The following is a 27438-nucleotide window of genomic DNA, read 5'->3' as shown; positions in this document are numbered from 1 at the left end:
ACTTCAGTGAGACACTATTGTCATGCTGTCAAGTTCAAACAAATGAGACAAGAGCATAACACTCATCAAAGATGTCAAACAAAATTAATTTATTCTCTTTCGAAAGACAAGAGTGTGAAATAATAGACAGTGACAAATAATTGAGCATGTGTAGCTAATGTATATCAATGACGTTGCCACACGCTGTCAACACATCCAAGCAACGTTTCCAGAACGCGTATTGTTGTGTTTGCCTGTGTGGCCAGCCCCCACAGTAATGCTCTGTTCTATGGTTGGGAATGTTTATGTACATGTTCTCTATGTATGTACTGTATGTACACAATTTCAGCAGGTAAAAAAACTATCTAACAATCTAACATGAAACAGCCACAGGTAGGCTAGTTGAGTCTTTCTCCTCATCTGCTCTTATATATCTATCGTCCTGTGTTCTTCTAGCAAGCCAACGTGCTCTCAATCTGCCTCAGTCAGGAGTTAGTGGAGTGGGTTCTGCCAGTCTGTGGGTTCTACCAGTCTGTGGGTACACATAGGGACCAGAGTTTTCCCTGTCAGGTCTTCAAGTCCTGTGGACGGGGACAACTCTGGGCCTTAGTTACAAGTATTGTTTACTTCTATTGATTTAGAGCTTTTTACTTATCGCTAGGCACTGCAGTAGCTGCATATATAGGTAGGGCCTGGTAAGGAAAATTATTGAGTGCAGGTATGTTTAGCATGGAGTCAGTGTAAAGGTGAGTGTAGTGGGATAAGTGGCCAGATTTCATGTAACTGCAAGACTTGAGTCTACATTCACTTTCAAAATAGCTACTGTAATATATGACCTGCTCCAACCAAGTTCTTTAATCTGTGGGATTATTGAGCACTGTGTGCTCTACTGAAAAAATGATCTCCAAAATCAGTACCTGATATAAAGGGATTATGCAGCAGCGACATTAAATCTGATTGGTATAAAAAGTGCATGGATGAGGCATTTGTAAAGGGCCTTGCATTGAACATCACAGAGGACGGAGGGACAGTATACCGTAGCTTCCGGCCAGTAAGAAGTAAATCCAGGACGCTGTTATTATAATTACATGAGCCTACTGAGCAAGTCTTATCTCTGCAACTCTATTCACTGTGTAACATCATGCTTTTAAACAGGGACTATATTAGATCTCTATCAGTCTCTACATAATCAGACACTACATGCCTCTTGGGTGTGTTCATTTGTGACCAATTCTTTTCCATCTTGCACAATCATTTTCCAATCACCTTTTTCCTACTTGATTCATTCATCTTTCCCCAATTTCACTTTTCACTGTGTTTTTTTTCTCTCTCTCTCATTGTACAATGAGTCATCTCGTATTCATCTCATCCTGCTATTCTAATGACTTCACCTCTTTCCCTCGCTCTCCCTCAGGTACTGCCTCATTTCTAACCAGGTCTTCTTCTGCTCTCTCTCTCTCTCTCCTTTGTCCTTCACTAGTCTTTCTTCCTCTACACTTCTCACCATCCTCCTCTTCTGTTTCCCCCTCCATAACGCATCTCCCATCTCCTGTTGTCCTCCTTCATTCTTTCCCCTTTTCACACACCTCCCATCCCCCTCTCTCTCTCAGTCTGTCTGGTGTCACATCGCACTGAGGTCATGGCAGGAGCGTGATTTCTGTCGGAGGATCTTGCTGCCCCGGTGCCTGCTCATTTCCCTGTATTGGCCTCGGTCCCTGTCTCCTCGGCCGTAGGAACGTGGCACCAGGCCAGTCAGGAAGCGCTTGGCCTTGCTGGTCAGGCTCTCCCTGCGCCCTGCCCCAGGGTCCCCCTCCGTCCAGCCTGGCCCCACGCAGTCGCCCCTGGCAGCCTTCACTGCCCCCTCCAGCAGCTCGGTGGTGCCGTGGTCCAGGGAAGCAGACAGCTCCAGATACTGGCAGTCATACATCATGGCACTGGAGTGGGCCTCTGGAACACAGAGAGAGTGGTTAGGTACATAGCGATAGAGAGATACCATGACAGTCATGTTTAGTGGAAAGGAAAAAAATTCCCAATCAGATCAGCTGGGCTTATCCTAATATCTACTACATATAACAGCTGATTGAGTCTTAACTTGTTAAGAGCGGAATGAAAATGAAATTTTACTGAACGTAGCTGAGCCGCTCTGAGCTGAGCCGAGGCAGGGATGAGCCACAATAAGATGAGACCAACATGAGATCATAGTGTTGTGGTGGCAGTGGCTGAGGTGGGAGAGGAGAGGGGATGGGGGAGGGGAGGGGGGAGGGGAGAGGGGAGTAGAGGGGAGAGCGAGTGAGAGAGAGAGAGAGAGAGAGAGAGAGCAGGGACAAAGAAGGAGAGGGAGGAGGGGGTGAGAGGGAGGAGGGGAGGAGAGAGGGAGGAGGGGAGGAGAGGAGAGAGGGAGGAGGAAGGAGGGGAGGAGAGAGGGAGAAGGAGAGGAGAGAGGGAGGAGGGGTAGAGAGAAGGCAGACTAAGCATTAGAAAGAGCAGCATATATTAAACAACAGCATTGTGTTATTAACGATGGTTAGGGCTCAGTGAAAGCTGCTGAGGGGAGGACGGCTCATAATAACGGCTGGAACAGAGCAAATGGAATGGCATCAAACTATGTGTTTGATGTATTTGATACCATTCCACCCATTCTGCTCCAGCCATTACCACAAGCCCGTCCTCCCCAATTAAGGTGGTTGGCTTCGCCCTCACTTAGCTAATGAATGAATAACATATATGTGTATATATATAGTGAGAGAAAGAGAGGGGAGAGAGAAATAAATGTGCCACAGTAATACCATAAATACATTTTATGACCAAACCCATATCTCAAACACAGGCACCAAGCAATATTGTCAATGATAAGTAGTCCACCAGCCAGGCAAGTTTTCTTCCTTATTCAGGCTGAAATATCGGACAGGGAGTCAAGGCTCAGAATACCCTAGATCGATTAATACAAAAGAGAGATGTAGCTTTTCCACATCGATGATCACATCATTACTGTGGTTCTCTGTCTCTCTCTCTCACACACACACACATGCGCACACGCACACACACACACTTTGACTCTCTTCTGGACAACCTATACTAAACAAACAAAAATTCACCCAAAACAAAAGGTCTCACACCCACACTCTACACAAATACAGACTCTCACAACTGGCCCCATTTAATCACTTTTATTCACACACCCCTGCAGCAGCCCCTTGTAGCATGGACATCCCAGTCATTTCTCTCTGAGGCTCCTTATCACAGCTTTCCACACATGGCACAAGCAGTGTCACACACCACCCCTCCTCCCACACACACACACACTGAGAGGGGAGGGAGAGGTGTGAGAGTGTGTGGGTGCGTGTGTCCGTGTATGCATGTGTGTAAAGATAGTGACACCAGCCCTCTGTGCTAGAGAGATAATCCAAATAACAACAGAAGACAGGAGGCATACAGCTGAATTCCCCCAGCATGGCATGAGATAGCAGGGAGAGCTACGTGTTCATAAACACCTCTACAAGTAGGTAGAGGTCACTGCTTTAATTCTGAACAGGCATGAAAGAATAATAATAAAAGGGAAACAAAAACTGTGGTTTTCTGTTACTTACTGTAGGCTATGTAACTATGAGTTTTGCATTGTAATCACGGAAATGGATACAGAGACATAGGCCATTCCACTAGAAAGCTCTGTGGTTTCACAGAGTCAATTCTGTGCATCATGTCCAAATGGGACAAAGGCCCACAGAAACTAAAGGTAGCCAACATAATTTCCCGGGCCTAGAGAATGTGTGCTCTTAAACCCACTGGAAGCCATTTCGCAGTAAGGGCTCTATTCAATTTGTATCTCTGTTACAGATTGTGCAATAGACATTTAAAGGTCATTTCAGATTGAGCCAACATATAGTGCCTTGCAAAAAAAAGCCATTGCTTAAAGAAAAACATAAGCAAACACGTTTGGTGTTCGCCAAAAGGCATGTGGGAGACTCCCCAAACATATGGAAGAAGGTACTCTGGTCAGATGAGACTAAAATTGAGCTTTTTGGCCATCAAGGAAAACGCTATTTGGCGCAAACCCAACACTTCTCATCACCCCGAAAACACCATCCCCACAGTGAAGCATGGTGATGGCAGCATCATGCTGTGGGGATGTTTTTCATCGGCAGGGACTGGGAAACTGGTCAGAATTGAAGGAATGATGGATGGCGCTAAAAACAGGGAAATTCTTGAGGGAAACCTGATTCAGTCTTCCAGAGATTTGAGACTGGGACGGAGATTCACCTTCCAGCAGGACAATGACCCTAAGCATACTGCTAAAGCAACACTTGAGTGGTTTAAGGGGAAACATTTAAATGTCTTGGAATGGCCTAGTCAAAGCCCAGACCTCAATCCAATTGAGAATCTGTGGTATGACTTGCTGTACACCAGCGGAACCCATCCAACTTGAAGGAGCTGGAGCAGTTTTGCCTTGAAGAATGGGCAAACATCCCAGTGGCTAGATGTGCCAAGCTTATAGAGACATACCCCAAGGTACTTGCAGCTGTAATTGCTGCAATAGGTGGCTCTACAAAGTATTGACTTTGGGGGGGTGAATAGTTATGCACGCTCAAGTTTTCTGTTTTTTTGTCTTATTTCACAATACAAAACATTTTGCATCTTCAAAGTGGTGGGCATGTTGTATAAATCAAATTATACAAACTCCCCAAAAATCAATTTTAATTCCAGGTTGTAAGGCAACAAAATAGGAAAAATGCCAAGGGGGATGAATACTTTCGCAAGCCCACTGTATGCAGCATTTACCGTAAATGTAGTCTCCGCTAACGCATGAACATTGCCTTTAACCCTACACTGGCACACCTAATTCAATTAGTCAAAGGCTTGATGATTAGTTGACTAATTGAATCAGGTGTGCCAGTTTAGGGTTTAATGTCTGGTGGGGCCCAAGGAGAGGTTTGGGAAACCCTGCTGAGAGGTTGACATGGGGACAGGAGTGTTGCAGGTCCCGCGGGATTCCAGCAGGAATGGGAGAGAAGATCTAGAGTCAAGTTCAGGACAGGATGGGACAGGTTCGACAGTCCACAGTAGCGGGCAGTACAGGAATAGTTGTAAACTGAGTTTTGGGGCGGGGTTATAAATATGTAATGTGTGGAGCATTTAATTTTAAAAAGTGTGTGTAGGCCTAATATAGTTTACTTAATAAAAATCTATACAAATAAATTGTCATTTCGCTCCAGTTGTCCCCCCTCTCCGGCGCTCGACGTCACCGGTCTAATAACCACCGGTCCTAGCATCCCATCATTACGCACACCTGGCAACCCTCATTACGCACACCTGCACCCAATCATGAGGCACACCTGGACTCCATCACTACTCTGATTACTCCCCCTTTATCTAGCACTCCCTCGCATCACTCTGCAGGCAGCATTGGTTTAGTTTTCATGTCCAGACGGTTCTCTTGTTTTGTACTCTTCATGGTCTTTATGATTAAACTCACCATCTGCTTCCTGACTCCCTGCGTCTACGTTACAACTGCGCACTCACTACTTTACCTTAGATGCCAATGTACATCAGTCAATGATGAAGCCTTCAGGAGAGGAATTGAGTTCATCCAAATCTCTGGGTAAGTAGTATGGCTGCCTTCATTGCCAAAATCTCATAATGTGGTTGTTATCGGCTGTGTGTGCAGGGCAGGCAACTGTCTCGTGAGCGCTGAGCAGCAGCCAAAACAGAACAGTTGCTATGGCTACTCACATTCAGAGCTGACTTCTGATTTCTGCGTGTTAAAATTAGCACGGGACGGGATAGGAGTGATTTTTATCGGGCGGGACAGGAAAGTTTCCAGTATACAGAACTGTTACAGGATCAAGACAGTATGGGGAAAAAATGGACAGGACAAGAATGGATTTTCACTCCGGTGCCAACCTCTACCATGCTGTACTGAGGCACTGCAGGTGTTATGATGATAATGGTTGGGAAAGGGTGGGGGTTATATTGTATCGACTGTAAGTATGTATTTTATACATTTTCATGCAATACTGTATCTCTGTACTGTAGGTGAACACATGAGAATGGTGGCACAAGGTGGAAAGGCAAGACCATTAGATTGACAGGAGGTACATATTAAAATGCTGTGGGCACTCATGTGATAACGGTGTGTGTGTTACAGTATAGCGAGGCCGTCCTCCCTACCTTCTGTGCTGATCTCTCGAGAGCGGACAAGGTCACTCTTGTTGCCCACGAGGATGATGGGAGTTTGGGGCAGTGACTCCCTGAGGATGAGGCGGAGCTGTGCAGTGCGCTGGAAACTCCTCCTGTCAGTCAACGAGAACACCAGGACAACCACCTCACACTGCAGCGTGGACAGGTCCTGCATCACGCGCACACACATATACAGTGGCGAGAACAAGTATTTGATACACTGCCGATTTTGCAGGTTTTCCTACTTACAAAGCATGTAGAGGTCTATAATTTTTATCATAGGTACACTTCAACTGTGAGAGACGGAGTCTAAAACAAAAATCCAGAAAATCACATTGTATGATTTTTAAGTAATGAATTTGCATTTTATTGCATGACATAAGTATTTGATACATCAGAAAAGCAGAACTTAATATTTGGTACAGAAACCTTTGTTTGCAATTACAGAGATCATACGTTTCCTGTAGGTCTTGACCAGGTTTGCACACACTGCAGCAGGGATTTTGGCCCACTCCTCCATACAGACCTTCTCCAGATCCTTCAGGTTTCGGGGCTGTCGCTGGACAATACGGACTTTCAGCTCCCTCCAAAGATTTTCTATTGGGTTCAGGTCTGGAGACGGCTAGGCCACTCCAGGACCTTGAGATGCTTCTTACGGAGCCACTCCTTAGTTGCCCTGGCTGTGTGTTTCGGGTCGTTGTCATGCTGGAAGACCCAGCCACGACCCATCTTCAATGCTCTTACTGAGGGAAGGAGGTTGTTGGCCAAGATCTCGCGATACATGGCCCCATCCATCCTCCCCTCAGTACGGTGCCGTCGTCCTGTCCCCTTTGCAGAAAAGCATCCCCAAAGAATGATGTTTCCACCTCCATTCTTCACGGTTGGGATGGTGTTCTTGGGGTTGTACTCATCCTTCTACTTCCTCCAAACACGGCGAGTGGAGTTTAGACCAAAAAGCTCTATTTTTGTCTCATCAGACCACATGACCTTCTCCCATTCCTCCTCTGGATCATCCAGATGGTCATTGGCAAACTTCAGACGGGCCTGGACATGCGCTGGCTTGAGCAGGGGGACCTTGCGTGTGCTGCAGGATTTTAATCCATGACGGCGTAGTGTGTTACTAATGGTTTTCTTTGAGACTGTGGTCAGGTCTGTGAGAGCCGGAATTCTTACTGGTTGGTAGTGATCAAATACTTATGTCATGCAATACAATGCAAATTAATTACTTAAAAATCATACAATGTGATTTTCTGGATTTTTGTTTTAGATTCTGTCTCTCACAGTTGAAGTGTACCTATGATAAAAATTACAGACCTCTACATGCTTTGTAAGTAGGAAAACCTGCAAAATCGGCAGTGTATTAAATACTTGTTCTCCCCACTGTATATATACACACACACATTAATGACACTGATACACACTTGTTCTCAATAACCTAATTTTTGTTAATATAAATATATTTAGCATTTTTGTATGTTTTGTTGGATAGCGTAGAGACCGAGAGAAAGAAAGGTAAAGAGTGGGCTGGATTCAAACCCACACCGGCAAACATGTAAACTGACCACCAGGCCACAACTTACCGGGTTTAAATGCAGGTAACATAATGAAAGCTTATATCAGAGGGATGATTTAAGATGATTACCCAGCTCAGAAATTCTCAATTTAAATCATTCTAAATCAGTACTTTTGGGCCAGTTCTTATCCCTCACCACCTGGCATAAAGCTTATTTTAATCCTACTTTATGTTCTCTGATGAGTGGACTCACAGGGGCTTTGTCCTGAATCCAACACAACACATTGTGAACTTCCTGCTTCAGTTTGAGGCTTCTCACCCTTTTAGTGGTGGCCACTCCCCACTGAAGCACTGTTTCACTGGGCTTCAATTAATGTCTCTCTCCCTCTAGTCCTGGCCTGTATAGTAAGCTGTGGTTCTAGAGGACAGGCCTCACTGATTCACTCCCTGATTTAGGCACACAGGAGGAGAAGAGCTGCCATCCTCCTCTCTTAACCCACCATAGCCAGCCATGTCTGCCTGTGTCTGTTTCTGTCTGTGTGCCCTACATTCAAATGGCCCTGAAGGTACATTTCAGCCCTATGGAGAGCCTCCAAATGAAAAATTCCCAGCTTCTACAAGCCAAAGAGGATTGTACCCCGCAGCAGGGAATCCATGGTCTCCGGAACCCACTTCATCTTTCTCTGGAGGAGGGAGGGGAGCTAGCGTCGCGGAAGTGAGCCTGGCCACCTGTCACAGTCTGGGCTGGGTGCGGGGGGAGGAAAGAGGGGAGGGGATGAGTGGAGGGAGGAGATGGGTAGTGAGAGTGGGACTAGCAGGCTTTGTGGAGCAGGGAGAGACAGCCACTAATCTTTGTAAGCAGTCAAGAGAAACACAGCAACGTCAGAGATCGATGGGTGGCGTCATGACAGATAGCTCTCCAGGGTAACTGTGATAAAATAAAAGGGTTTTCCATCAGAGGGATGCTTGATAACTCAACACTGTGTTTGTCTTCTAGTCAGTCAGCTCCTCTCTGTTCTGTTCCACTGCTGCCGCTCAGACCATCTGTCATGGTATACAGCCCTCCACACACACACACACACACACACGTGAGTACACACCACACAAGCAAACAAAATAATTTACAGCTCGCATATGTGTACTACCCTCTCACATGGCCACACTAAGGAACATATATACCCTCAAAGTGTGCTTGTGAGAGTCCGGTAACTTATTACTTAGCGTATGTCACCATATACTCACCAGAGATGATTGATGTACCAGGGCCTCCTGAGTAAAAGCCGTAAACAGAAACAACTGAAACCTAATGATTTCACCATGAATCTCATTCAGGATCATGTGTAAAACCAATGCAGGAAAACTGTGAATATACATGACATTAGACATCATTTTGTCAAATGTTTTGAAGTTAAAAGTATTTGTTTTTTTACAAAGAAAGCTGAATGATTTCCAATGCATTTCTAGACATACAGTTGACTTGTATGCTTAGCCTCTCTGATGAACGATTCCTACAGAAAATACACTGTCATTCTCTTACTGTATGTTAGTGTCTCCAAGACAGTCTGCATTCTCCTCCTGTAGTCCATTGTTCTTATTTTAAATGTGTGTAGTTCTGTCCTTGAGCTGTTCTTTTCTATTAGTGTTCTGTATTATGTCATGTTTTATGTGGATCCCAGGAAGAGTAGCTGCTTCTTCAGCAACAGCTAATGGGGATCCTAATGAACTACCAAATACTGTGTCCCATGTTAAACTCTGAACTCAGTAAAAAACCCTCAAATCTATTTGTTCTAAAGCCACTTCTTAACAAAAACAAGATGAGTTATGAGAGTTCAAAATAAAGCAGCTTACATGGAAAACAGTTCAGAAATCACCCCTCATTACACCGAATAACACACACTTGCATGCACACGCACACAAACAGACAGACAACCGTCCAGCACCACAAGAGAATGAAGTGGCAGAATAAAATAGGTCAAGAGTATGATGAATAGAGATAGATAGGCCCAGAGACCTTCCTCTGGGTGAGGAGTCAAAATCTGATAATTGGATGTAGAGCTTCAGTGGTGTTGAGTGCTGAGTTGGTTTCTTGGGGCATCGAGGCGCCACACCCCTCCGGACAGACATTATAGAGGCCATCTGGTCAGCTCTGGCTCCGGTCGTACACACACACACAGCACAGATATACACAACAATAGATACTGAACCTCTACACAGACACACACAACAATAGATACTGACCCCTCTATACAGACACACACAACAATAGATACTGACCCCTCTATACAGACACACACAACAGTAGATACTGACCCCTCTACACAGACACACACCAATAGATACTGACCCCTCTATACAGACACACAACAGTAGATACTGAGGCCTCAACACAGACACACACAACAATAGATACTGACCCCTCTATACAGACACACACAACAGTAGATACTGACTCCTCTACACAGACACACAACAATAGATACTGACCCCTCTATACAGACACACAACAATAGATACTGACCCCTCTATACAGACACACACAACAGTAGATACTGACTCCTCTACACAGACACACAATAGATACTGACCCCTCAACACAGACACACAACAATAGATACTGACCCCTCTACACAGACACACAACAATAGATACTGACCCCTCTATACAGACACACACAACAGTAGATACTGACCCCTCTATACAGACACACACAACAATAGATACTGACTCCTCTATACAGACACACACAACAATAGATACTGACTCCTCTATACAGACACACACCAATAGATACTGACTCCTCTATACAGACACACAACAATAGATACTGACTCCTCTATACAGACACGCACAACAATAGATACTGACTCCTCTATACAAACACGCACAACAATAGATACTGACTCCTCTATACAAACACGCACAACAATAGATACTGACCCCTCTATACAGGCACGCACAACAATAGATACTGACTCCTCTACACAGACACACAACAATAGATACTGACCCCTCTATACAGACACACAACAATAGATACTGACCCCTCTATACAGACACACACAACAATAGATACTGACTCCTCTACACAGACACACAACAATAGATACTGACCCCTCTATACAGACACACACAACACTGCTCTACATACATAGAGCAGAACTGCTTCCTGTCTTCACACATACACAACAATGTAGACCGATCTTTCACTACACAAATACACACAACAATGCAGACTGATGAATGTAGTCCTACACAAGGATGCAGACTGACTTCTCTACACAAACAAAAACAATGCAGAATGACCTGTCTACACACATACACAACAACATAATGACCTGTCTACACACATACAGTACACAACAACATAATGACCAGTCTACACACATACAGTACACAACAACATAATGACCTGTCTACACACATACAGTACACAACATAATGACCTGTCTACACACATACAGTACACAACAACATAATGACCAGTCTACACACATACAGTACACAACAACATTATGACCTGTCTACACACATACAGTACACAACAACATTATGACCAGTCTACACACATACACAACAACATAATGACCAGTCTACACACATACACAACAACATTATGACCAGTCTACACACATACACAACAACATTATGACCAGTCTACACACATACACAACAACATTATTACCAGTCTACACACATACAGTACACAACAACATTATGACCTGTCTACACACATACACAACAACATTATGACCAGTCTACACACATACACAACAACATTATGACCAGTCTACACACATACACAACAACATTATGACCAGTCTACACACATACACAACAGTGCAGCTTAACAAATAAACATCACTGTAGACAAACCTCTCTACACAAATACCTGTACACACTATTGCACACTGACCAGGGACAAAGTCAACCCAACATCCCTACCCGAAAACATGACTTTACGCACCACTAGACCTGGATCTCCACATATACAAACACCATCATCCTCTCTAAAACCACACACCACCAGTGCATGACTTGGACTGAAATAGGTGCCGGTACTCAATTTAGGTGTTTATATTTAGGTGCAGGAACTCCACAATATTCTATAAGAGGTGGTTTTCATATAAGCCCTTGGGATCCAACCACACCTGCGCACTGTTTTTAAATTTTTTATTTCATCTGTATTGTTGTCTATCACTTGTTTTCTTTGGTGAAAATAAATTAAACTAAAATTAAACTAAACGAGCTCAAGCAGTATAAAATGTGAGGTGCCGGTCCTCAGCTCCGGTGAGCTCCTGCCCAAGTCAAGCACCACACACCACACACCACCAAATCACACACATCCATCTCCTTACAAAATGGCTACCATGTACTGGCCTACTTCAACTGGCCTTGGAGTGCATCCAAGGTTCTCTACCATAAATATTGCACTTTACAGTTGTCAAATAATTATGGACACTTGCAGCAGACAGACAGTGTATTTCGATAGGCTTGCCGGTGCAGTACTAAATGGCTCTACAATGAGATCCATTCACTCACAGCTGGCTCAGACCTCCAGCATCGAAAAAGCCTGGGGGTGCAGACAGGTGTGGCCAGCCTGTTATTAGAGAGAGGAAGTGCTAGAGAACCAACCCACAGCCATCAAAACACCTTGGCCCCTCCCACTGACCCTGAAAGATGGTGGCTGATTGGCTGCATGAGTGCTTTACATGGAAGACGGCCAATAGTACAGTAGAGGACATCCAAGCATGTGCCGGCTATTTTAGGAAGCTGGATGACTTATTTAAGCCTGACGTCAAGAACACTCCCAGTCCCAGGGCTAGCTGAAGAGACGCCTTTGAGCGCTGCTGTGTGTGTGTAGATGCTATGAGCGCTGTGTGTGTGTGTGTACTCTGTGAAATGTTCTGTGATGATGTTGCTGGATGGCTGTGGGGGCTGCTGACAGTGTAGGAGTCGGTTGCTTTGACATGGAAGAAGAAGGTACAACTAGCAGCAGGTCTGAATCAGCTGGGAACCAAGGAACCACTCTAAAATCACCATCTAGTTTTTATAAATGTTTTATTGTCCTATAAAATACTCCAGATAATTAGGTGGGTTATGATGAGGCACATGCAGCTCCAGTAAAACCAGTGGTTCCCCCCGACCCAGGGAGCCAGAAGCTTTGTAGCCCACTGCTTCTAAAACTACATGATGTAATCCTGGTCACCATGGTAACCTGGGGAGGGTGGAGCACCCATGGAATAGGGGACTAGCTAGAGTTAGGCAAAATCCTCTGGGGCCAGTGCACACTGCACGCATGCTACGCATGCAAGTACGCACACACACCCACAATGCGTTGCTGTGCTGCCAGGTTAAAAGTGGCATCAGCAGTTAAAGAAGGGTGTGTGTGTGTGTGTGTTGGGGAGAGCGGGAGCTGGACCAGTCTTATCTCTCTCCTTGCTGCTGCTGGGCTGGAGCCGCTCCAAACCCAACTGACCTGCTTATGTTGCCATGGCTTAATACCAGTGCTTGTATTAACATGCAGAGAATAACACATGTAATTGACATTCAGAGAGATGTAACTTCTACAAAAAAGGGTCAGTTCTGAGTATGAAAGGGAGCACACGAACGAGATGGGCGAGAGAGAGGAGATGGATTTTGAGATGACGACACAGCTGTAGAAAAGAGACCAACCCGGGAAAAGATGCAGGGAGGAGGCAGAGACAGAGTTACTGAAGAAAGCAAGACCAGACAGATAAAAAGAGGTGAAAGAAAGCTTGAAAGTTGATTCCCTTTTAGAGAAATGCCTTAAAATTGAGTTCCCCTGAGCGAGACGACACTACAGATGAAAAAAAAAAAAAGTATACAAAATTACTAACGAAAATGAAACATTAAAATAATGTATGTATACTCAAAGACTCCAGCCACCCAAGTCATAGACTGTTCTTTCTGCTACCGCACGGCAAGCGGTACCAGAGCACCAAGTCTGGGACCAACAGGCCCCTGAACAGCTTCTACCCCCAAGCCATAAGACTGCTAAATAGTTAGTCCGGGTAGCTATTGGTTAACTATTTTACTATCTGCATTGACCCTTTTTGATTAATCACATATACTGCTGCTACTGTTTATTATCTATCCTGTTGCCTAGTCACTATCCCTACCTACATATACATACAGTGCATTTGGAAAGTATTCAGACCCCTATACTTTTTCCTCATTTTGTTACGTTACCGCCTTATTCAAATCAAATCAAATTGTATTTGTCACATACACGTGTTTAGCAGATATTATTGCGGGTGTAGCGAAATGCTTGTGCTTCTAGCTCCGACAGTGCAGTAATATCTAACAAGTAATATCTAACAATTTCACAATATATACCAAATACACACAAATCTAAGTAAGGAATGGAATTAAGAATATATACATATATGGACGAGCAATGACAGAGCGGCATGGACTAAGATACAGTAGAATATTATAGAACACAGTATATACATATGAGATGAGTAATGCAAGATATGTAAACATTATTAAAGTGACTAGTGTTCCATTTCTTAAAGTGGCCAGTGTCAACTGTGGGACCTTATATAGACAGGTGTGTGCCTTTCTAAATCATGTCCAATCAATTGAATTTACCACAGGTGGACTCCAATCAAGTTGTAGAAAGATCTCAAATATGATCAATGGAAACAGAATGCACCTGAGCTAAAATTTCTAAAAATCTGTTTTCGCTTTGTCATTATGGGGTATTGTGTGTAGATCGATGAGGAAAAACATTAATTTAATCAATTTTAGAATAAGGCTGTAACGTAACAAAATGTGGAAAAAGTCAAGGGGTCTGAATACTTTCCGAATGCACTGTACTGTATCTACCTCAATTACCTCATACCCCTGCACATCGACTCGTCACTGGTACCCCATCGACTCGTTACTGGAACCCTGTGTATAGCCAAGTTATCGTTATTCATTGTGTATTTATTACTCACGTTATTATTTTTCTATTATTTATCTGTTTTTCTCTCTGCGTTGTTGTTAAGGGCCCGTAAGTAAGCATTTCACTGTTAGTCTACACCTGTTGTTTATGAAGCATGTCACAAACACTATTTTATGTTATTTGATGCAGGATCTTAATTTTAACCAGTTTGTTACAGCAGGAAAATCATTCTGCACTACCAGGAAATGTGAATTATTATGTGGATTATAATTCAAGGACATTTTTGTATGGGTTTATATATTTTTTGTAAGGGAAAATCAAGTCTGACATTTCAAAGTGGAAATTACAAACTTTACTAGCCTTTTTAAACCTCAAATACACTACAAGTTTTAAATGTCCTGCATTGCAGGAAAGTTATCCTGCAACAGGGTGATAAAATTAAGATCCTACATCTGTAGGTTTAAATCATTCAGACTTAGGGAGTACTCCTGGACACCTGGTATAAAGTCCATTTGTCCACACTACAGCACTGAGTGTACCATCGTCACAGAAGGCTATTACCTGGTTAATATTCGACTATTACCGAGTGTACTTTATCATAATGTAATCCTCAGTGGCACACACACACACACACACACACACACACACACACACACACACACACACACACCCACACACACACACACACACACATATTAACACAGATCAGCCTTAGAACAGCTGTGCTCCTCTAGCCTCTTTGTAACTCAAATATTTGAATAGGACAAAACAATCTCTTTCACATTCATGTTCCAATTTCTGTCGGATATTTGAAGGGTGGTAATACCGATGCGTACAGTCTTCTCTCTTCTGGCAGAATTTGGAAGAGATTTTGAATGAGCTTTGAATGAGATTGTTTTGTCCTATTCAAATATTTGAGTTACAAAGAGGCTAGAGGAGCACAGCTGTTCTAAGGCTGATCACACACACACACACACACACACACACACACAGTCTTGTGCAACTAACCTTGTGGGGACATACAATTCAGTCCCATTCAAAATCCTATTTTCCCTAACCCCAAAACTAACACTAACCCATACCCTAACCTTAACCCTAACCTTAACCCAAAAACCTAACCTTAACCTTAACCCAAACCCTAAACCTAATTCTAACTCTAACACTAATTCTAACCTTAACCCTAAACCCCCTAGAAATAGCATTTGACCTCGTGGACACCAACAAAATGTCCCCAGTTGGTCAAAGGTTTCTTGGTTTACTACTCTTGTGGGGACCAGTTAAACACGTCCACACACACACACACACGCACGCACACACCTACACACACGCACGCACACACCTACACACACACACACACACACCTACACACACACACACACACACACACACACACACACACACACACACACACACACACACACACACACACACACACACATATTAACACAGATGAGCCTTAGAACAGCTGTGCTCCTCTAGCCTCTTTGTAACTCAAATATTTGAATAAGACAAAACAATCTCATTCAAAGCCCATTCAAAATCTCTTCCAAATTCTGCCAGAAGAGAGAAGACTGTACGCATTCAGGCTATTTATCTAAATATGTAATGAATAAAATAATCGGTATTACCACCCTCCAAATATCAGAGATTTCAAGTTTTCTAAGTAAGAGTAGAAAAAGGCTAATAAGTCATTGGCTGCCACTGCCTTAGGGTGGCTACACACACACACACACACACTTCACACACACACACACACACACACACACTACACACACACACACACACACACACACACACACACACACACACTACACACACACACACACTACACACACACACACACAGCCCGGATACAGCCCGGATACATTGTTTCCAAGATGGCGTAGCAGTGCGGTCGCTTTTATTTCTTCGTCCTGTGTAAATATCCCGTTTCTTGATTTTTTTTGTCTATTTTGTATATATTTCTCAATTTTTTTACTTTCATTCTTTAACTAAATATACTTTCCTGCAACCCGCCTCACCCAACGTGGAAAGGATTCTATTATTTCTTTATAACTTTCATCAAGAACCGTAAGCTGAAACGAGTGTAGCCGCAATCTGAATGGCTACCTACTATTAGTCAACGTTAGCGTCTTCACCACTGTCCGTGGCCTACACTATCCACCAGCCAGCTCTAGCTCTAGCCTGGACAATTGGTCGGCCAGTCTGCACAGCGTGCTATCGACCCAGCGTGCTATCGACCCAGAGCTTATTGGACTTTCTGCCGGAATCACTGGACCCTAGCGCCGGATCATCACAACCAGCTAGCTAGCTGCAACCTGTTGTTGGCTGATTACCATTACCATTGCCCTATAGCAAGCACCAGTTAGCCTTGAGCTAGCCTCAGGCCCATCTCCCGGCTATCTACCTCTCTGTCAACCGGACGGGACCTCCTAGTGTTGACACTGAGCCCCGTCGATCCAACACGACTGGTTTGCCGACGAAATAGTCTGATGTGGTTTCAACAGGCTTCCCGTTGCGACGACCACGAAGATCCATCTGCCAGCCCCGGCCCACTAGCACACGCAAACTACAACTGTGCTCCCTGCTAGCTGTGCTGAAGCACCAATTTGAACTGCTCTCGGACTCACATATTGCTGTTCACTGGACCTTATGATCACTCAGCTGCACAGCTGATGCCTGCTGGACTGTTCCTTTACACGGTACCCTGTCCTGTTTATTCTGTTTAGTCTTAGCCCAAACGTTATCGCTATTTCCAGTTGTGTCTTAGCTCTCTCTAATAACACCTGTGACTGCTTTATGCCTCTCTCCCATGTAAATTATGCCTTGCCTATTGCTGTTTGGGTTAGTTCTTATTATACAATTTCACTGTAGAACCCCTAGTCCCTCTCAAACTGCCTCATATTGTAACGATCCCGGCAGTCTGAGTCGGGTCCTGTCTGTGGACTAGTTTTTCGGCTCGTGATCTCCAGTTTCCCGAGGGTTCTGGAACGCTCCGGGGAGTTCTCTTGATTTCCGCACCTGCATCCCATCAGCATCTGCACACCTGGTCCTGATCATCACCCTTCTTAGGCTCTGGCCTAACATCCATTCCCTGCCGGATCGTTAGCCATGAACAGTAGGTTTACCAGAGTATCAGTCTTAGAGCTTCTAGCGTTAGTTTTGTTGTTTTGCACCTTGTTGGTTTGTTGTTTACTTACCTCCGTTTTGTTCCATCTGCAGTCACTCGTCCGGAACCTTCATCCAACCTCTGCCTGGTGGTCGGCGGCTGCCGAGCCATGATTGGATCAACCACTGCACCCCCAACAACTAATCAACGCCGCCCGCTCTATTCCCTGGATTATCCAGCATCACTCTTGACTTTGTAAATAAACACTCACCTTCGTTTCAACTTACCTTGTCCTGGTCTGCTTCTGGGTTCTGGCTTTGTAACTCGTGACACATATAGTTCCTTTGTTCCTCCCCCCATACACGCCGAGACCGGCTCAATCGATGCCTCCAATGACGCTATCTCTTTCATTGTTACCCAACGCTTAGGGTTACCTGAACTGTACTCATATCCTTCCATATCCTTTTCTGTACATAATGCCCTGAATCTTTTCTACAACGCCCGGAGAACTGCCCCCTTTATTCTATGTACCCAACGCACTAGAAGACCAGTTCTTAAAGCCTTTAGTCGTATCCTTATTCTAGTCCTCCTCTGTTCCTCTGGTGATGTAGAGGCTAACCCAGGCCCTGCAGCCCCCAGTATCACTCCTACTCCCCAGGAGCTATCATTTGTTGACTTCTGTAACTGTAAAAGTCTTGGTTTTCTGCACATAAATATCAGAAGCCTCCTTCCTAAGTTTGGGTTATTCACTGCGTTAGCACACTCCGCCAACCCTGATGTTCTAGCAGTGTCTGAAAGCAGTGTAGGAAGGCCACCAAAAATTCTGAAATTTCCATCCCCAACTATAACATTTTCCGTCTAGATAGAACTGCCAAAGGGGGTGGAGTTGCAATCTACTGTAGAGATAGCCTGCAGAGCTCCATCATACTATCCAGGTCTGTGCCCAAACAGTTTGAGCTTCTACTTCCAAAAATCCACCTTTCCAGAAATAAATCTCTCACTGTTGCCGCTTGCTACAGACCCCCTCAGCCCCCAGCTGTGCCCTGGACACCATATGTGAATTGATTGCCCCCATCTATCCTCAGAGTTCGTACTGCTTGGTGACCTAAATTGGGATATGCTTAACACCCGGCCATCCTACAATCTAAACTAGATGCCCTCAATCTCACACAAATTATCAACGAACCTACCAGGTACAACCCTAAATCCGTAAAACATGGGTACCCTCATAGATATCATCCTGACTAACTTACCCTCTAAATACACCTCCGCTGTCTTCAACCAGGATCTCAGCGATCACTGCCTTATTGCCTGCATCCGTAACGGGTCCGCGGTCAAACGACCACCCCTCATCACTGTCAAACGCTCCCAAAAACACTTCAGCGAGCAGGCCTTCCTAATTGACCTGGCCCAGGTATCCTGGATGGATATAGATCTCATTCCGTCAGTAGAGGATGCCTGGTTGTTCTTTAAAAGTAATTTCCTCTCAATCTTAAATAGACATGCCCCATTCAAAAAATACAGAACTAAGAACAGATATAGCCCCTGGTTCTCCTCAGACTTGACTGCCCTTGACCAGCACAAAAACATCCTGTGGCGTACTGCATTAGCATCAAATAGCCCCCGCGATATGCAACTTTTCAGGGAAGTTAGGAACCAATATACACAAGCAGTTAGGAAAGCAAAGGCTAACTTTTTCAAACAGAAATTTGCATCCTGTAGCACTAACTCCAAAAAGTTTTGGGACACTGTAAAGTCCATGGAAAATAAGAGCACTTCCTCCCAGCTGCCCACTGCACTGAGGCTAGGAAACACTATCACCACCGATAAATCTACAATAATCGAGAATTTCAACAAGCATTTTGCTACGGCTGGCCATGCTTTCCACCTGGCTACCACTACCCCGGCCACCAGCTCTGCACCCTCCGCTGCAACTTGCCCATGCCCCCCGCTTCTCCTTCACACAAATCCAGACAGCTGATGTTCTAAAAGAGCTGCAAAATCTGGACCCCTACAAATCATCTGGGCTAGACAATCTGGACCCTTTCTTTCTAAAACTAGCCACCGAAATTGTCGCAACCCCTATTACTAGCCTGTTCAACCTCTCTTTCGTAACGTCTGAGATCCCCAGAGATTGGAAAGCTGCCACGGTCATCCCCCTCTTCAAAGGGGGTGACACTCTAGATCCAAACTGTTACAGACCCATATCCATCCTGCCCTGCCTTTCAAAAGTTTTTGAAAGCCAAGTCAACAAACAGATCACCGACCATTTCGAATCCCACCGTACCTTCTCCGCTATGCAATCCGGTTTCCGAGCTGGTCATGGGTGCACTTCAGCCACGCTCAAGGTCCTAAACGATATTATAACCGTGATCGATAATAGACAGTACTGTGCAGCCGTTTTCATTGACCTGGCCAAGGCTTTCGACTCTGTCAACCACCGCATTCTTATTGGCAGACTAAATAGCCTTGGTTTCTCAAATGACTGCCTCGCCTGGTTCACCAACTACTTCTCAGATAGAGTTCAATGTGTCAAATCGGAGGGCCTGTTGTCTGGACCTATGGCAGTCTCTATGGGGGTGCCACAGGGTTCAATTCTTGGGCCGACTCTTTTCTCTGTGTATATCAATGACGTCGCTCTTGCTGCTGGTGACTCTCAGATCCACCTCTACGCAGACGACACCATTTTGTATACATCTGGCCCTTCATTGGACACTGTGTTAACAAACCTCCAAACGAGCTTCAATTCCATACAACACTCCTTCAGTAGCCTCCAACTGCTCTTAAACACTAGTAAAACTAAATGCATGCTCTTCAACCGAACGCTGCTTGCACCCGCCCACCCGACTAGAATCACTACTCTCGACGTGGTCTGACCTAGAGTATGTGGACAACTACAAATATCTAGGTGTCTGGTTAGACTGTAAACTCTCCTTCCAGACTCACATTAAGAATCTCCAATCCAAAGTTAAATCTAGAATCGGTTTCCTATTTCGCAACAAAGCCTCCTTCACTCATGCTGCCAAACATGCCCTCGTAAAACGGACTATCCTACCGATCCTTGACTTCGGCGATGTCATTTACAAAATAGCCTCCAACACTCTACTCAGCAAATTGGATGTTGTCTATCACAGTGCCATCTGTTTTGTCTCCAAAGCCCCATATAATACCCACCACTGTGACCTGTACGCTCTTGTTGGCTGGTCCTCACTACATATTCGTCGCCAAACCCACTGGCTCCAGGCCATCTATAAATCACTGCTAGGCAAATCCCGCCTTATCTTAGCTCATTGGTCACCATAGCAACACCCACCCGTAGTCTGCGCTCCAGCGGGTATATCTCACTGGTCATCCCCAAAGCCAACACCTCCTTTGGCCGCAATTCCTTCCAGTTCTCTGCCCAATGACTGGAACAAATTGCAAAAATCTCTGAAGCTGGAGACACTTATCTCCCTCACTAACTTTAAGCATCAGTTGTCAGAGCACCTTACCGATCACTGCACCTGTACACAGCCCATCTGAAATTAGCCCGCCCAACTACCTCATCCCTATATTGTTATTTATTTTGCTCATTTGTACCCCAGTATCTCTATTTGCACATCATCTCTTGCACATCTATCATTCCAGTGTTAATACTAATTGTAATTATTTTGCACTATAGCCTATTTTATTGCCTTACCTCCATAACTTGCTAAATTTGCACACTGTATATTATATGTATTTCTGTTGTATTTTTGACTTTGTTTTGTTTTACCCCATATGTAACTCTGTGTTGTTGTTTTTATCGCACTGCTTTGCTTTATCTTGGCCAGGACGCAGTTGTAAATGAGAACTTGTTCTCAACTGGTTTACCTGGTTAAATAAAGGTGGAAAAAAAAAAAAAAAAAAAACATCTCTTCCTGAAATTTGAAAGAACTCAAAAAACTACTTTCTATTCAAAATGCAGCAGCATGAACAGAAATGCAATCAGTGTCATAAAGGCAAAGTGAAAGAGAGAGAGAGACCAGGACAGTACAGTGTGACGTAGTAGAACACATTGACAGTAGTAGAATGACAGTGTAGAGCAGTGGTGTCAAACTCATTCCATGGAGGGCCGAATGTCTGCTGGTCTTTGTTATTTCCATTCCATTTGTGTCCAATTAAGACCTAGACAACAAGGTGAGTGGAGTTTGTAACTAATCAGTGACCTTAGTTGATCAATCAAGTACAAGGGAGGAGCGAAAACCCGCAGACACTCGGCCCTCCGTGGAACGAGTTTGACACCTGTGGTGTAGAGAATGCCTTAAATACCTGTTTCCAGTTGTCATAAATGATGACTGAACTCTCCTCATCGTCAACTGACACTGTGCGCTTGTAGCCTTCTCCTGTAAACAAACATGCTTGTCACAAACACACATGAACATACACAGCAATGCTTCCACACAAAGTGACACACAAACACATGATAACATACCCTCACAAATGGTTTGAGGTTGATATGCAGGAAAACATTCAGCCCATTGAGTACCGTTAACCTGGGCCCATGCCTGGTATTACACAATGATAGGCTGAGGAGTTGGAAGCACACACAGATCTGGGACAAGGTTATCGTAGCCTACGGTAGGGTGCCCCACATAGAACATTAAGGTTCCAGAAATAGCTATGTTGTAAATACTATAGAACACCTTGACTCTCCAGGCGATCTAGGATCCATAATGAATACTGTGTGGTGTGACTCTTCATGACGTCTCTGGCAGCACCTCTTACAGAGCAGTGTGCCCATCACTCTGCTGAAGCATTTATTGGTTGAGTGATTGGCCCAAGACTGCTGTTATCATCACCCTGACCTTTCAGACAGCCTAGTGACACAGAGTGCTTTTTTGGTTTATCTTGTCATTTCTCAGCCTTGAGAGTGCACTCAGAGAAAGGGAAAAGTGACACTCAACCTCACGAATCAGAATGATGTTGCTCTTTTGTGGTGGCTGGCATAAAATGATTGACATAAAGTAGATACCACGTGCACACTGCACACACACTACAATGCACACACGCACGCACCCACACACACAAATATACATACACACTGAAGAACTTTACCACAGGCTGTTTCAGAGTCCACAGACAGAGATCTGTCTGACAGTCCAGCCAGGGACAGAGCCAGTGATGATTTCCCAACCCCATTCTGCCCAAGTAGTACGATCCTTATAGCACTCCCATGATACCCTTCTGCCGCCTGACTAAATGATTCATCCCGGCAAAGAGTGTCACTGATTGGCAGTGTGGACGGTTCGTCAATCCCTGGTATCCAATCATGGTTCTCTGATACGGCCTCCTCACGCCTCAGCTGGTGCTTGATTGGTAGAGGTGTGCTTCCTCTTCTCAGAGGGGGAGCGGTGGTGAGAAACATACTGTACTGAGAGAGACAAGAAATAGGTATGAGCATGGAGCTGAGAGCATGTTAATGCAGGAGAGGAAGTGTTACGTTTGACAGAAATAGTTGATGCAGTAGGCCTACTACTATGGAGGCAAAGGCTGCGTTTAGACACTAATTGGTCTTTTGACCAATCAGATCAGCTCCACGGCTTTCGTGGAGCGATATGTAACGATGCATCGTGGGAGGCTGTTGTTGATGTGTTCAGGAGGTTCCTGGTTCAAGCTCAGGTTGGGGCGAGGAGAGGGACGGAAGCAAGACTGTTACAATGGGACTCTGGGATGCATTAGCAGAAAATAGGTCCAAAACATAAATGTCCATGAGCCCTCCTCCCTCCCATCCCTGCATTTCAAACACAAAAGCAGATACACGTGTCTACAGTAAGCTATGGGCTCTATGCACGCGGACAGTAAACACATACACCTACGTATAGGCCTACGTAAACCTTTGTGTGTGTATATGCAAACACGCACAACACACACACAGTATAGAGACTTCAGTGTTCTCTGGTTTCAACAACAACCAGAGCCATCAGTTTGCGTTGTTGGGAGCGTTCAGCATGTGTACTGCAGCAGGTCAGTCAGATGACCTCCATCAATATTAATACAGCAATTCATCTAGCTGGAGCACTCACCCTGGGAGCCAGCAAACAGCCAGCCCCAAGCCAGCACACAGCCAGAACAGAGCCAGCACACAGCCAGAACAGAGCCAGCACACAGCCAGAACAGAGCCAGCAAACAGCCAGAACAGAGCCAGCACAGAGCCAGCACACAGCCAGAACAGAGCCAGCACACAGCCAGAACAGAGCCAGCACACAGCCAGAACAGAGCCAGCAAACAGCCAGAACAGAGCCAGCACACAGCCAGAACAGAGCCAGCACACAGCCAGAACAGAGCCAGCAAACAGCCAGAACAGAGCCAGCACACAGCCAGAACAGAGCCAGCAAACAGCCAGAACAGAGCCAGCACACAGCCAGAACAGAGCCAGCAAACAGCCAGAACAGAGCCAGCAAACAGCCAGAACAGAGCCAGCACACAGCCAGAACATAGCCAGCAAACAGCCAGAACAGAGCCAGCAAACAGCCAGAACAGAGCCAGCAAACAGCCAGAACAGAGCCAGCACACAGCCAGAACAGAGCCAGCACATAGCCAGAACAAAGCCAGCAAACAGCCAGAACAGAGCCAGCACACAGCCAGAACAGAGCCAGCACACAGCCAGAACAGAGCCAGCACACAGCCAGAACAGAGCCAGAACAGAGCCAGCACACAGCCAGAACAGAGCCAGCACACAGCCAGAACAGAGCCAGAACAGAGCCAGCACACAGCCAGCACACAGCCAGAACAGAGCCAGCAAACAGCCAGAACAGAGCCAGCACACAGCCAGAACAGAGCCAGCAAACAGTCAGAACAGAGCCAGCACACAGCCAGAACAGAGCCAGCAAACAGCCAGAACAGAGCCAGCACACAGACAGAACAGAGCCAGCACACAGCTAGGAGCAGGTGTGCCTGTGGCTGAGCTCCACTCCACTCAGTGACACACAGGGATAGTGTATGGCTGGACCAATAAGAGTAATTGAAAGGGTGTAATTAATTAATCACGGTCTTTGTTGTCAAGGAGATGCAGGAGAGCAATAAAGAAAGACACAGAGAAGGGTCATCGACTGACCTGTGAGAAACTAGGGCAAACGGTAACACACAGACAACATGAGGCAATAACAAATACTACAGTACAATACTGTAGGCCTACAGGCAATGCTTTGTTGCTATACTTCTGTTTGCTCATGTTATTACCACTATAGAACATAAATTGCTCTGGCTGCTTGGCTACCGTTGGTGGTGTTGCCACTATAGTGCAATTATTAGGCCCGCTATTATGTCGCCAACTGATGTTCACATTTTAGTTTCAGGATTCAAACTGTCGAGTAATTGTACTGTAATAACATCATAATAATGATAACACTAATTAGGCTAATTTATTATAAAAGCGAGATGGGCATGCTTATGAAAAAAATACTAATTGATGTAGGCTACATTTCTCAACTGAGTGTCCGCACCTTTTGAAGATGACAGACAAGTGTGAGTTGTGCGCGTAAACATAGTGACAGCTTTGTCAGCGTGCTCGTGCTACTGGAATGCTAGTTATCGTGAAGCCCCCCAGCCAGCTCCATAGTCTTTCCGCTAAAGACGGTGTGTTGCCTACAGCGCACCGGTGTGTAGCCTAAATATGCAATAGGTTATAGTCTACTGAACTCAAATAAAACGTTTGGCACACATAAAAACAGCAAGGTGAGTGCTGACATTTTTTTGTCACCTTACCTGGTCAGTCATCGTGTTAAATTCTTCCTCTATTTTTCACAAATAAAGTCCTTAACTGCGACCACAATCTATGTCAAGTCATTTGCGCTCAGGAAGTATGGATGAGCGAGAACAAAAGAACCGCACCAAATAGCAATTAACATTGCAAAACCATTCTCCGGCTGGTAATTCCTCCCGAAGCCCCTTGGTCTCGATGTGTAGGTATTGATCGAAGAAGAGTGCAGAGCATGTGAAGAGGTGGCCTGCTCCACACCTGCGTCTTGGAGTGTTATGAATAAGCTGCCCTTCTCTTGCAAAGAAAAAAACGTTAGCACGCCCCCTTCTCAACCCCTCCTCTTGTCCCAACGCCCAAGAATGCCCTTAGTGTATACCTGAGCTACAAAGCTCATCTCTCTCTCTCTCTCTCTCTCTCTCTCTCTCTCTCTCTCTCTCTCTCTCCCGCTCTCGCTCTCTCCCGCTCTCTTTCTCTCCCTCACTCCCCTCTACTATAATAAGTAAGCATCGGGCTGCATTCTTGACTGAGATACATTGCCTTTGCTGTCACTGGCTGCATAATTGACACATGCAGAACAAAGCAGGCAAAACCTGGCCTCAACATCTGAATTTAAAGTGAATATCTCTGGTATGAGGGGGACTCTGTGAACTAATATGAACCTATTGGTCCTCATCCATTGGATGTTAGAAGCTCCATCAATTTATGATAATGTTATTTATGACTGTTTCATTTGGGGGCTTAACTAATTGTTTGTCCATGACTTATAACCTTATAGTGGTTTGTACTCCCATGTCTCACCCTGTATCTGTGGAGTTTACCTGTTACCGGCTGGTTATTGGACCACAGTCTCCTACGCACCATAAATACCATGTTAGCCCACTGAGCTAAAGCCTGAGGCATTTCCTCTGGGAGCTAACATGAGTCTGCAGGTCTCAGGCAAGGTTAGTTTACTCATCACATGAACAACGGCTCACTGAACCACCTCCAACACACTCACTACACCTCAGGGATAATTAACAAGAGCCCCAGTCCCTCCTTGTGGTTGATTGTTACACACTTATGGGTCTGATAAAGCAATCTCCTGTGTCTGTCTATCTCTCTATGTCTGTCTGGGCCCCAGCCTCAGTAGCAGTTGCAGCTAGAGCGAGGCGGCATGTTGTGGTTTAGAGTGAGACTGATGCAGACTGAAAGGGGACTGAATGGGGAGTGGGAGACGATCGCTCCTCAATGGGCCTGTGGAGACTTTAAACCCTTTACTGCAGTGGGCTAAAGCAGGGTTGTCACGGTTTCGGCCGAGGCTGCTCCTCCTCCTTGCTCGGGCAGGCGGTCGTCGTCCCCGGAGTACTAGCTACCACCGTTGTATGTTATCGATGTTTGTTTGGTTTTGTCTTTATTGTACACCTGTTTCCGCTTGGGTTAATGATGTCCCCTATAAGTTTCTCGTTTTGTTAGTCGTGTGTTGTGTGTTATTGTTCGCCTGTCATTTTTGGTGCTGCTCGTGTTTTGTATTTTCCTGGTCTGTCGCACTGTGTGTTTTCGTGCGCTTGGAGTATTGTACTTTACGCACTGGTGCGTATCACTCGCCTCCTGTTTTGTTTGAGGTCAGTGTCTTGTTTATTGTTTTGTGCAGTAAAAGTCGGTTGACTTAGCTTCTGTGTCCTGCGTGTGACTCCTCCACCACATCCACCTCAGCCGGTTACTGACAAGGGTCACACAGTGTTTCTTGGTAGTCTTAAACAAATCTACTTTGAAACAAAAGTATACACCTCTCACACATGGTTATGGGCTTAAAAAAAAGAAGACACCTGTACCATGTGTCACGATCGTCTAAGGAGGAGGACCAATGCGCAGCGTTGAAGGTGAACATATTTATTTAGAGAATGATCACACGATCAAAACAACAGACGATAACGTGATGTCTACGGTTGAACACAAACCAAATAAGAACAAGAAACCACAATGAATGAGTGCCAAACGGCTACCTAAGTATGACTCCCAATCAGAGACAACGAGCTACAGCCGTCTCTGAT

At 45.0% G+C, this 27438-nt stretch overlaps 1 protein-coding gene across 3 annotated transcripts; it reads right to left on the bottom strand.

The window, feature by feature from the left end:
• Positions 1-67: 67 nt before the first annotated feature.
• LOC121535650 (GTP-binding protein REM 2) lies at positions 68-25804 on the bottom strand. 3 transcript variants are annotated; one of them, XM_041842896.2, is made up of 6 exons: positions 25414-25802; positions 22765-23080; positions 21979-22052; positions 8909-8935; positions 6145-6322; positions 68-1926 (listed from the first exon to the last, which is right to left on the bottom strand). In XM_041842896.2, exons 1-6 carry the CDS (start codon positions 25423-25425, stop codon positions 1601-1603), a joined length of 933 nt encoding a protein of 310 aa, XP_041698830.1. In that variant the 5' UTR covers positions 25426-25802; the 3' UTR covers positions 68-1600. The 3 variants fall into 3 exon arrangements, with proteins under 3 accessions (XP_041698830.1, XP_041698832.1, XP_041698831.1); XM_041842898.2 differs by lacking the exon at positions 8909-8935 and having other exon boundaries at positions 6145-6266; positions 22748-23080; positions 25414-25804; XM_041842897.2 differs by lacking the exon at positions 8909-8935 and having other exon boundaries at positions 25414-25801.
• Positions 25805-27438: the final 1634 nt, after the last annotated feature.

Source organism: Coregonus clupeaformis, chromosome 21 (assembly GCF_020615455.1).
Source record: "Coregonus clupeaformis isolate EN_2021a chromosome 21, ASM2061545v1, whole genome shotgun sequence".
Taxonomy (NCBI): domain Eukaryota; kingdom Metazoa; phylum Chordata; class Actinopteri; order Salmoniformes; family Salmonidae; genus Coregonus; species Coregonus clupeaformis.
Note: the sequence above shows the minus strand (reverse complement) of the source record. Positions and strands in the feature narration are given on the sequence as shown.